The following is an 11490-nucleotide window of genomic DNA, read 5'->3' as shown; positions in this document are numbered from 1 at the left end:
TTCATAGAAAGAAACAATAGCCGCTGTCTTGGTTTGGGGCTCTTGGCGCCGCCCAGCGGAGACAAGCGCCTTTGCACCTCATTCGGGTCAGTTGGCATTATCTTGTGGACCCTTAGAAACGTTCAAACAAAATGACAGGGAAAAAAAAACACTAGTTCCAAGTTCCTCATGATCTATAGGTGCAACTCTTCAAAGTTCACTTCCATTTTTAAAAAACCTGGTGACCCAGCTTAAACATTACCCCAAGTCTCAGTTATAAGAGTGAGCCTGAGGGAGTGTATTGAGGAATGAAACGTTAAAATGCAGAGCGTTTGAAACTTTCCCTGTGGTGGGGAGGGAGCATCGTTAGTGATCAGGACTGGCGTCTTTCAAAGCCAGAAAGGAAAGGTTGTTCTCTATTATCCACAGCTGGCAAATAACTGCTTTTTATGCAAAGTATTATAAAATATTCCAAAAATTAAATCATTTTCTTCCTTCCTTTGTCTTCTTTTAAAGGAAATGAAGTCCTGAAAGTGGAAGATCATTTTCAAATCCATGCCAGTTTAGGAATTATATTTGTTTGTATTTTAAATCCAGTGGGGAAAAAAAATCTCAGATTAAATCCAGTTAATGCATTTCTTTTCTGGTTACATGGGCATTGAAAATGTAATTCATCTGCACTCTTTTATTTCTGGATTTTTATTTTTTAAAATGAAAAGTTAAATCATTTGCTCTGCTAGAAAGGGCATAATTTCTTGGGTGTATATACAAGGTGGTGCAAAAGTAAGTTTACAATTGTTCGTATGGAAAAGAATACAATAATAAATAATAAAACAAGTATAAACTTTGTTTCACGTACTCATGACTGTAAACCTACTTTTGCCCTAGTGTGTGTATGTATGTATGTATGAATATGTGTGTGTGTGTGTGTGTGTGTATTTCCAGAAAGCAAAAGAGGACTGTGTCTGGAGAAAAAAGAACCGTGAAAAGTTAAGAAACAAAACCCAACCCCCGAAGAGTGTTTTTTTTTTCCCCCATAAAGTTTTTGGTGGAGTCTTTGAGCCCCTCTTTTGGATCTTTAGGCCACTGGTAGCATTTCCTCTCTGGTAGCAGCTCTAAGATGAGAGCCTTGATAAAGTGAAGGTCCCAGTTTCCCCCCACAATGGTTTCTCTGGAAAGCTGACCTACCTCCCACCCAAAGGAAACTTCTAGGATCTCAACCTTTCCTTAAGAAAAACAGGATCCGAGCTCTTCACAAGGTGGGGCCGACTGGCGTCTGTTTTGTTTGCTTTGGAGTTTTCATAACATGAACACTCCCCCTCTCCTAACACTTTCATCTTCCTCTCTCCCTTTTTTTTTAGATTTCATTTTTTGGTAGGGTCATATCTCTGTCTCTCCCGCTAATGTACATCATTCCAAGCAAAAAGTCCTGTCCAACAGCCCAACACAACTGTGGGCTCAGCCTTTTGAGCTCTTGAGTCATTTCAAGCATCGGAACAAAACAAAAACAGGCTGAAATGAATTATTTATCAAGGTCAAGAATAACTGATTTGTGCAGTGCCACCAGTTCTGGATCTTAAATTTGTTTGTCCTCCTCCCTACTTCCCACCCAGAATAGCCTGCGAGAAAAGTGTATGCTGTAGCCTCATTTGCGAAGTTAGTGGGTGATGTCTGAGTGAGAAGCGCCCTAATTGATCATTTGAAGGGAAGAACGTGTATCGTAGGCCTGTAGTTCGGACAGGCCCGGCGCCCGGCGCCCTTCCCACAGCAGCCGAGTATGCCAGGGGCGCGGGGTGCCGAGGCCACGAGGGTGTGTGGCGCCAGCCTTAAGGGAGGGACATTGCAGCCTTCCATGTGATAGACGCCCTTTGAGTCCCGGGCTCCTGGTTGTAAAATCCCTCTGGCCGAAAGGCCAAGGCCGGGCCAGGAGGCTCCCAGGAGGATCTAAGCCCGCTCCGAGCATTATCCGGGCCCTCTGCGGCTTCCCGGCCCAGAGAGGCTCGAGCCCAGCTGGCCAGCCCGCCCTACACGCCTCCGGGGGGGCCTCCCGCACTCCTCGGGCGGTCCTCTGCCCGCCGCTCGCCCCGCATCCCCGCCGTCGCTCACCAGCCCCGACTCCTCAGCCAAACGCCCCTGGCCTTTCGACAATAACCAGAGCGGCCCGGAATGCACATGTCCTCGCCTCCTGTCTCTCTCCCTGCTGCTCTCCTCAGAGACAGACCCCTGAAAAAGATGGCGTGCAGAAGATAAGACACAGTTCCACACACCCTTGCAACAGTGCGGGCATTTTCTGGGTCAAACGCATGTAATTCCCTGGGAAAACGCAGGGAGGATGCGTCTCCCAGTGCCCCTTCCTGATCAGGGCTCGCGCGGATCCGGTTCGACAGAAAGGCGGTATCGGGTCCCAGGAGGTCATTGGCCTTCCTGACCCCCACCCCCATCCCGGCCCTCAATAGAAGAACGAAAAAAGAAAAGGAAGGAAGGAAGGAAGGAAGGAAGGAAGGAAGGAAGGAAGGAAGAAAGAAAGAAAGAAAGAAAGAAAGAAAGAAAGAAAGAAAGAAAGAAAGAAAGAAAGAAAGAAAGCGGTTCTCCAGGCAGTGACCTTCAGGACCACAACTAAACCCCAGATTTCGGCCCAGCCCTTGAAGACTTTAAAGGCCACTTTACAGCACCATTCTGCACCTAGCCGCGGAAGAAATGCCAGCCGCTCCGGTGCATAGGGTTCTTAAAATGGTAATTCGGAGTAAAATGTAACTCAAAGAACTTTGAATCATTCATTAGCACCTTATAATTACTCTGCTAATTAGGTTGACACGGCACTTAATCAGGAGTAATACGCCGGCTTGTCACTGGCACTTCCCATTACGCTGACATTCAACAAGAGACAGGCTGGAGACGTCCTGGAGAAAATAATGCAAGTTGATACCCTCCGACGGGGCGTCGCAGTCACGCCAGCCGCAGGTCCCCCAGCGGATCCACAGTGACTGTTTCCTTTCCAATCAAGAGAGGGAGGGAGGGAAGAAGGGAGGAGGGAGGGAGGGAGGGAGGGAGAGGAGAGAGAGAGAGAGAGAGAGAGAGAGAGAGAGAGAGAGAGAGAGAGAGAGAGAGAGAGAGAGAAGATATTGGCTGAAAACTGGCTGCGGACCTACCACCCAAGTTTCTGAATCCCGCGCCCGCCCGACACCGCAGTGAGCCGCGGCTGCCCTCGCCAGCGCAGAACGCCTGGGGTTTATCTCCCCGGCTCCGGAGAAAGTGTCCGGCCAGCCGCCTCTTCCGTCACAGGCCCCGATTGGTGACTAGGCGGGAGGGCCAAGAGACTGGGTCCCTTCCCCACTCCTCCGGAGAGTGCCGCGTGGACGCGGACCCGTCTCCACCCCATTTGGGGACCCGCCACAGAGCAGGGCCAGAGCCCGGGCGCCTGGGTGGGAAGGGAAGGGCGTGGGGGGAGAAATCAGAGCTCGGAGTCTCCCGCGCACCCCGAGCTCTGGCTGCTGGTCTGCACACTCTCCCGCGAGCTCCTTCGGGGACCCCCTTCCTCTGCTCCCCGTGGCCTCCGCCTAACCAAATGCGTGTTTGTGGTTGCTGAGCGGGGGGGGGGGGGGGGGGGGGCGCGGGAGTGTAAAGGTAAGCCGGCCAGATTGCTTTTCCCCTCTTGTACTCTTTCCCTCCCTCTTCGGGTTTCTTAAGAAAACGAGCACATCCTGACTATCCTGCCTCTCTTTTACCCCCGCGGTTCCCTTATCCAGGCTCCCCTGCTCTCTGCCCCCCTCTCTCTCTGCCCTCCCGCCTGGTGAGGACGCGGGGGCCGCTGCAGGACTGGGCGCTGGGCTGGGGCTGCGGGCGCCGGGATCAGAGGCTTCTCAAAAGAGCAGCGGGGCCGAGCCGCGCGCGCTGACGGGCTCGCGAGCCGCGCGGCCATTGGCTCCCGGCACGTCGGCGTCGCTCGCTCGCGCGGTGCTGCCAATCGGGGCGCGGGGCCCGGCGCGCGGCCTCGGCGGCGGGGGCGCGGGCCCGGGGCGGCGCGGGGAGCCGGCCGTGGCCGTGACGTCACGGGAGGGGGTCGGCGCCACCCGCCAGGAGCCGGATTACAAGCGAACGCGCCCGGCAGCGGCCGGAGTCGCACGGCGTTGCGTCTCCGCCGCCTTCTGCTCCTGCTCCTCCTTCCCCTCCTCCGCCTCCTCTAGTGGCCGCGGCCGCCGCGGCGTCGGCTCCGCAACTTTGCAAGAAAGTTCAGAAACTCCGCTCCGGGGCGCCGGGGCGCGCGCGGCAGCCACCTGGGGAGCCGCGGGGGAGATCGAGGGCTCGCAGCCGCCGGGGCTTCGCGGTCGCTGCACCTGTCGCGTCCGCCGCCGCCGCTGCCGCCTGGTGCCAGGCGGAGAGCAGACCCGGGCGGCAGCGGCAGCGGCAGCGGCTTTAGGGGTCCCCTCCCGTCGCCTGCGTCTTCGCCGGGGTCCCTCGCGCCGCCGCCGCCGCCCCACATGCGCGGAGGTTCCTGGAGCGGGAGCTCCAGGCTTCCGCAACAATTCTCATAACTTTCCCCCCCCCCGTCTTCCTTTCTCCCCACCCCTACTTTTTGCATAAGGGGGAAAAGTTGTGTCGAAACTGTCCACCGATTGCCACCTCCCCATTATCCTTCCTTCCCTCCCCTCCCCACCTTTTTTTTTTTTTTTAAGCGGCAACATTGTTTAGTGTTTATTTTGTTTTGCGATCGATAGCTTCCTTTGCTTTGTTGGGGCGGCTGCGGAGCGGCGGAGCGGCGTGGACCTCATGTAGAAATGACAACAATGGAAGGGGCCAGCGGGTCGAGTTTCGGAATAGACACGATTCTGTCCAGCGCCAGCTCGGGCAGCCCCGGCATGATGAACGGAGATTTCCGCCCGCTCGGCGAGGCGAGGACCGCGGATTTTAGGAGTCAGGCCACTCCGTCCCCCTGTTCAGAGATTGATACGGTCGGAACGGCGCCTTCCTCTCCCATCTCGGTCACCATGGAGCCTCCGGAGCCGCATCTGGTAGCCGACGGGCCCCAGCATCACCACCACCTGCACCACAGCCAGCCGCCGCCGCCGCCCGCCGCGGCCCCCGCGCCAAGTTTGCAGCCTTCGCCGCCGCAGCCGCCGCCGCCGCCGCAGCCTCCCGCCCAGCATCCGGGCTCGGCCGCCTCAGCCCCCAGGACTTCCACCTCCTCCTTCTTAATTAAGGACATCCTGGGCGACAGCAAACCTCTGGCGGCGTGCGCGCCCTACAGCACCAGCGTCTCCTCGCCCCACCACACCCCGAAGCCGGAGAGCAATGCGGCGCACGAGAGCTTCAGGCCCAAGCTGGAGCAGGAGGACAGCAAAAGCAAGCTGGACAAGCGGGAGGATTCCCAGGGCGACCTCAAATGCCACGGTGAGTCCCGCTGCCCCGGTCGTCCGGCGTCTCCTGCGGTTCCCCGTCACCCTGCGGTCTCCCGCAGATTTCTCCGATGGGGAGCTATTCCGGCATCATCTCTGGCGAGGTCGCCGCCACAGTCCAAACCCGCAAGCGGGAGGGAGGACTCGGCCCAAGTTCTGTTTGTGGTTACAGGTCTACCTCTCAACCCACGCCGCCGACACCCACCTTCGTTCGTGGTTTTACTTGATTTGAATTTATTAGGAAGGGGCCAGCGGCGGAGGTGATCTTACGGGAAAGGACAGGAGGTTTTTCAGGCCAGAGACCTTGTGAGTGGGCATAGGGAGACTGGGAGAGAGAAACAGGCTGAGCTAGTTGGTGTCTCCGGGTGGGATCACAACGTGGTACTTACTAGTTAACGAAAATCATTTCATCCCCCCTCCACACCGTATTTTCTAAACACCATCACAGGAATTACCAGACTTAATCAGGGAAGAATGTCCGAGTTGATTAACAGAGCAACTTAAAAAAAAATTAGATCGTGGTTTACATAGGAACGTTCACAAGGTAAAATGTTATCATCAGCTTTTCAGTATTTTTAGAACACCCTTCTTACCCGATGACCCCAACTGAATAGCTGCATTTTAGGAAGATTTCTGGCTCTTTATTAGAAACTAGGGCGTAGAATTTATAAAAGTAAAAGTTATGGAATTGAATTTATCTATTTTTGTAAAATCAGAAGATGACAATTGAAATTGTCTTTCAACTCCCTTTTTCATTTATTTCCCCAGACAACTTCATAAGTGTTCTGGTCTTTATGGCAAAAGACTTTTAACATAAAAGGAAAGTTTTCCCCCCTTTACTAAGATGTTCATTATTATTATTATTACTATTATTAATCTTTGCCATCTCTGGGAAAGATGTTGCTGACTGGAAGATGGGATGTTGGCTCCCATTTTACTATTACAGCATTAGCATAATAGTGCCCCAAACAGATGTACAGTCTGGTCCTGCGATTTTTGTGTGCACCAACCTCCCCAGTGGGTCAATTAGAGAGATTATTGTTCTTCCTGCAGGGAAGATCAAGGAGCACAGCAAAAACGGGTACAAGCAGAGAGGGATTGACATATCGATTTCCCAGCATTTCAGTAAAAAACCAAAGTTGACAAATGGAATCCGGAAATCTCTGGGCTGTCACCGGAATGGGCTCAGTGGTTTTGAGCTCAGCTCGGGGTCTGGGCGACACATTCTTCCTGAAGCTTTAAAAGGCTTGATGCAAGCAGCTGCAGAGAGCTTGAGTCCAACGTTTCCCAAGTGCACCTGAAAAAGGAAAACAAATGCTATGACTTTGAGTAAACAGAAAAAGTAAGATGAAAAAGGTGCCCCCTCCTCAAAACACACACACACACACACACACACACACACACACACACACACACCAGAAAGACCTTTTGAAAACTATCAAATCAGAAAAAATAAAAATCTTAGTGAAAGACAATAAAGGAGAGGGACAGGATCTTCCTTCCTCCCCGAGCCCCCTCCAGCAAGGAAACAATAACAAAAGGACACTTTATTGTAAAGTTTTTTTTTTCTTTTACATTTCAAAGGTGGGGAGATCAGATACCCTTTTAGAACGCTTTTGGAAGCTCCGCACAAGGCTCCACACTCCTTATCCAGAAATTGGTCCTCTTTTCCCACACTGGCTGAGGCCCAAGTATGTGTGTAAGAAGAGTATGGTCCCCGAAGACCAGCGACTGGCTTGGGAATGTGGAAGTATGAGACAGAAGGACACTCCACCCTTCCCTATTCCAGGTTCCTTTACTAAACTGTGTCTGGGTTTCTATCATAGGAACAAAGGAGGAAGGAGACCGGGAGATTACGAGTAGCCGAGAGAGTCCCCCTGTGAGAGCCAAAAAGCCTCGCAAAGCCAGGACGGCTTTTTCTGATCACCAACTCAACCAACTGGAGCGTAGCTTTGAGCGGCAGAAGTACCTGAGCGTGCAGGACCGCATGGACCTGGCAGCTTCGCTCAACCTCACTGACACCCAGGTCAAGACCTGGTACCAGAACCGCAGGTAAGGGAGGCTGTGTGGGGGAGCAAAGCGCCTGGCCATCCAGGTTGTGACCAGAGCACCACTCTTTTCTCCTGGCCTTGGGAGAAAAGAGGGGACTCAGAGGGCCTGGAGTGGTCACTTGGGGGCTCTCAAGCAGGGGCAGGGATCAGCCACCCCCCCCCCCCCAAGGAAAGAGCTGCTGAGAAGCAGCTGGAGTTCAGAGAGTTTTGCACTAAGTGTCTTAACATGTGCTACTTTCACTCTCAAATCCGAGTGGTTGGAATTTCCCCCACTTTGTCCCCACGCCCATCAGGCCCCACCTTCTCAAATGGAGACATCTGGGCAGCTGACACTCAGGCTGGTGGAGCAGGCGAGGTGCCCCCTTCGGGCCTGCCCCAGGCTGGTTCTGAATGTCTGTAGCTGGCCACACGTCCTAGCTACTTATTTCAGTCTCCGAAGAACTGCCCCCCTGGTCTCAGTTCCAATGTCCTTGCCTTGGCCTGTGAGGCAGCCAGGAGAGGGTAAGGTGGGCAGCAGCAGGCAGGAGAATGGGGCAGCTGGCCAAGCATCCAGCCTGAGTATCTGTTCCCTGCACCAGCCCTCCCTCTAACGAATTCAGAGCTCGCCTGGAACCTTGCAAGGAAATTAGGAAAGCGGCTGGCAGAGCTTGCAGGCTCCCGAACTGCAGAGGGAACCCAGGCGACCTGAGGCCCAGGTTACAGTGTGTTTCAAGCCTGGCAGTTGTCTCCCTTGTCTCGATTTTTCTCTCTCCCCCTCCTTTGCTCTCGCCTGTGTTTTAATCGTCCATAAGTGTGGTTGGAAATGCCCATCCAGTTGTCATCTTTACCATAATTTTCTGTCTCATTACATACGGTTCCAGCCACCCTAATTCTGTCGGAAAGTATTAGCGTCATTTGTAGCCAATTTAAAATGGGCGGCATGTTTATTAATTTGGCTGCAGCCGCTGGGTATGGACGGCCCACCAGCCCTGAGCTCCTCCGTGTGGCATTTGAGCCAAGGCCCGCTCTCTTCTGCTTCTTAACAGAGGTGCACAGGGGCGGGAGGAGACCGAGAGAAACTGATCACAGGTTTTAATTGTTACTCTCTCCCTGAGGAGACAATATCTGGAAAAGCATTTTCCCCCTCCCAGAATGGCCCCGAGGCACTGACCCCTCGGGAGAGCCCTTCCTCCCTCTAACGAATTCCGTTTGGAAACCTCATCGCTGCCTTCCCTACCCTCAGCCCCTGCCTGCCGTAAGGTCCTGTCAGGTTGATGAGAGAGACGAGTCTCCACACCCCCGGGGACTGAGCAGGGCCAGGGTCCCCGGCTCGGGGGTGTCTGCATCCCTTTGTTTACCGTTTCTGCTCACTCCGCCAGGAGAAAGGGGGGAGGGGCAGAGAGCGGACCCTCTGGGGTTGTTGGGGAGCCACTGGCTGGGAAAGGGAATTAGAGGAGGAGGGAGAAGACAGCCTGTAGACACAGTGGTCTTAGCTGGCCGCCGGGAAAGTTTCAGGAGGTACCCAAACTGTGTGTGTGTGTGGGGGGGGGGGGGGGGGGGGGCGGGGCAGCAGTGGAGCCGAGGGCCAGGAAAAGGCAGCAGAGCTCGTAGAGTTCCATTGGCAAAAGTCTCAGCCATTGACGGTGCAGTTTAAGAAATTGACTTGGATGGTGGTCACTCCGGGAGAAGAGGGTGGTGTGTGTGTGTGTGTGTGTGTGTGTGTGTGTGTGTGTTGGGGGCGGGGGTGTTAGGGGATGCGGTTCATTCTGGGTTCTCGGAGCTCTGTCGGCCTCCTGTCCCCCCCCCCCCCCCCGGAGGAGAGGGCGGGACAGGGCAGAGAGGGGACTTGGGTGCCCGGGCCGTGCCCACGGCCGCGCGGTGCGTGCACGTCCACTTCTTTCCAGGACCAAGTGGAAGCGGCAGACGGCGGTGGGCCTGGAGCTGCTGGCCGAGGCGGGGAACTACTCGGCGCTGCAGAGGATGTTCCCGTCGCCCTACTTCTACCACCCGAGCCTGCTGGGCAGCATGGACAGCACGACCGCCGCCGCGGCCGCCGCCGCCATGTACAGCAGCATGTACCGGACTCCCCCCGCGCCCCACCCCCAGCTGCAGCGGCCCCTGGTGCCCCGAGTGCTCATCCACGGCCTGGGGCCCGGGGGCCAGCCGGCTCTCAACCCTTTGTCCAACCCCATGCCCGGCACCCCGCACCCCCGGTGAGGAAGGGGAACAGAGGCGGTGCGGCAGTCCCTCCCTCGCCTCCTCCCCTACTGGAAGGCTGCGCTTCCTCTCCCCGCACCAGCCCAGGGCCTCCCGGCATCCGCCCCGGGAAGCCGAGCGAGAGAGGAAGACACTCAGCCAGGGGCGGGGCCCCCCAGGAGCCAGCCCCCGCGCCCCTCTCCCCACCCCCAGGGACGGGGCTGGAGAGCTCCCACAGCAGCGTGACTGGCGAGAACGCTGACCCCACACAAAGTTCGACCAGTAAGTGAAAACATCAACAAAAAAACGAAACCTCAAGTTCTTTTTTTAAAAAAATGACTTTAGGGATCAGGGGGAGGGAGGGGGAGGGGCAAGGAGAGAAGCGAGAAGGGCGCGGAGAGCGAACTGCAAGGGCCAGACCTGCAGACGGACAGACGGCCCGAGGCAGAGGGCGTCGCCGCCGTGGACACTCCGTCTGCCCCAGAGAAAAGAGGAGGGTGACTGAGAACTTTGCACTGATTTCTCATGACCTTTTTTCTTTTGGAAAAGTGGCATGCTCCATAATATGGAAAAAAAAGTGTACATTGGAAAGACCGAGTGATAAGTGATATATCATATTTATTATATGTTGTCCAAAAAAGAGTCACTTATATACGTTAGTAAAATATGATTTTCCTTTTCATGTCTTTTTGATTCAGTAAAATACATGCTTAGACAAGAATATAGATTTTTTTGTGATTGAAAATGACAAAAAATAAAGTTTATCTTTTTTTAACAAGCGATGAAATCCGAGGGAGCTGATTTTACTAAAGCAGAATGTATTCTGATGAAGCGTCAGATTTGATTTAGAAAAAGAAAAGAATCCGGGAATATTAAGAATCTGTAAAATCGGCAAAGGCGTTGCGTTGACGTGTATAAACACAGCTCAGAGTTTCATGCTGGCCCCTTCAGAGCCGCTATTATGCGTGATTGCCTTTCTTTTTAAATGGACATTTCAGAGCAGCCGCCGGAGACGGTCCGCGCTTGCAGGCTGCCGGGCGATCGCTACCGGAGCGGCCAACTTTCCCAGCCGATGGACCCCCCCACCCCCAAACCGGGTCTGCCCGCCCCTCCTCCTTCTCCCCGGGCTCCTCCGGGGCCGCCGGGGTCCCGGTGTTGGGCGGGCGGCCGCGGCTCCGTGGGCCTCGCAGCTGTTGCGAAGCCTGCGGCCCGGCACCGCGCAGCGGGACAGCCTGCGAGCGGGAGGCTGCCGGGCGCGCAATTAGGACGCCCGGGGGACTCGCAGAGGCCGGGCTAACAAACTCTCGTGGCGGCTTTGATCCTTGCCTTCTCCTTCCCGACGGGCATCCAACCCCCTGCCCGCGCCGAGGCTCTGGTCCTAGTGAGCAGGCTGTGCGGGGAAGCTGGAGAGGGAATGCAGCTCTGGCCGGGACTGGCGGGCCAGGCTTGTTATCGGAGCCTCTGGATGAGCTGGGACCACAAAATGAGGGGACCTGCCCCGAGGGTGGAGGAGGCCGCCGCCGGCTTTAGGAGCGTGTGTGAATGGGTAGTAACGGACCCCCCCTCCCCCCTCCCCCAGCACTCAGTTCTATAAGAGGGGAAAACTGAATGGGGGGGGGGAGGAGGGAGGGAGGTGCAGTTCTGGGGCTGCGCCCATCTCCAGCACGAGGATGCTTCCCGAGGAGCCAGAGAGGAGGATCTCGCATCTAAGTATCCCCAGACCTCTGTCCTCACTCCTGTCCTAGAGCAGGGTCACAGGGGTAAGACACACCGCTGAACATATCCACGCCCGTCCTCCAACTTTCTTGGGTGTCTGAACCTTGGTAGAGTTAAAAAACATTTTAAAAACGGTGGTGTGTCTGTCGTGGGAGCGTGTGTTGGGGAGGAGAGGG

General features: G+C 55.2%; 1 protein-coding gene across 1 annotated transcript; it reads left to right on the top strand.

The window, feature by feature from the left end:
- Positions 1–4723: 4723 nt before the first annotated feature.
- Positions 4724–9619, top strand: BARHL2 (BarH like homeobox 2). Its single transcript, XM_036347396.1, has 3 exons — positions 4724–5367; positions 7199–7424; positions 9307–9619. The coding sequence occupies exons 1-3, from the start codon at positions 4755–4757 to the stop codon at positions 9617–9619; spliced, it is 1152 nt and encodes a 383-aa protein (XP_036203289.1). The 5' UTR covers positions 4724–4754.
- The last annotated feature ends 1871 nt before the right edge of the window (positions 9620–11490 follow it).

Source organism: Myotis myotis, unplaced genomic scaffold (assembly GCF_014108235.1).
Source record: "Myotis myotis isolate mMyoMyo1 unplaced genomic scaffold, mMyoMyo1.p scaffold_m19_p_2, whole genome shotgun sequence".
NCBI classification, from domain to species: domain Eukaryota; kingdom Metazoa; phylum Chordata; class Mammalia; order Chiroptera; family Vespertilionidae; genus Myotis; species Myotis myotis.
This window is presented reverse-complemented; position numbering and strand designations above follow the sequence as displayed.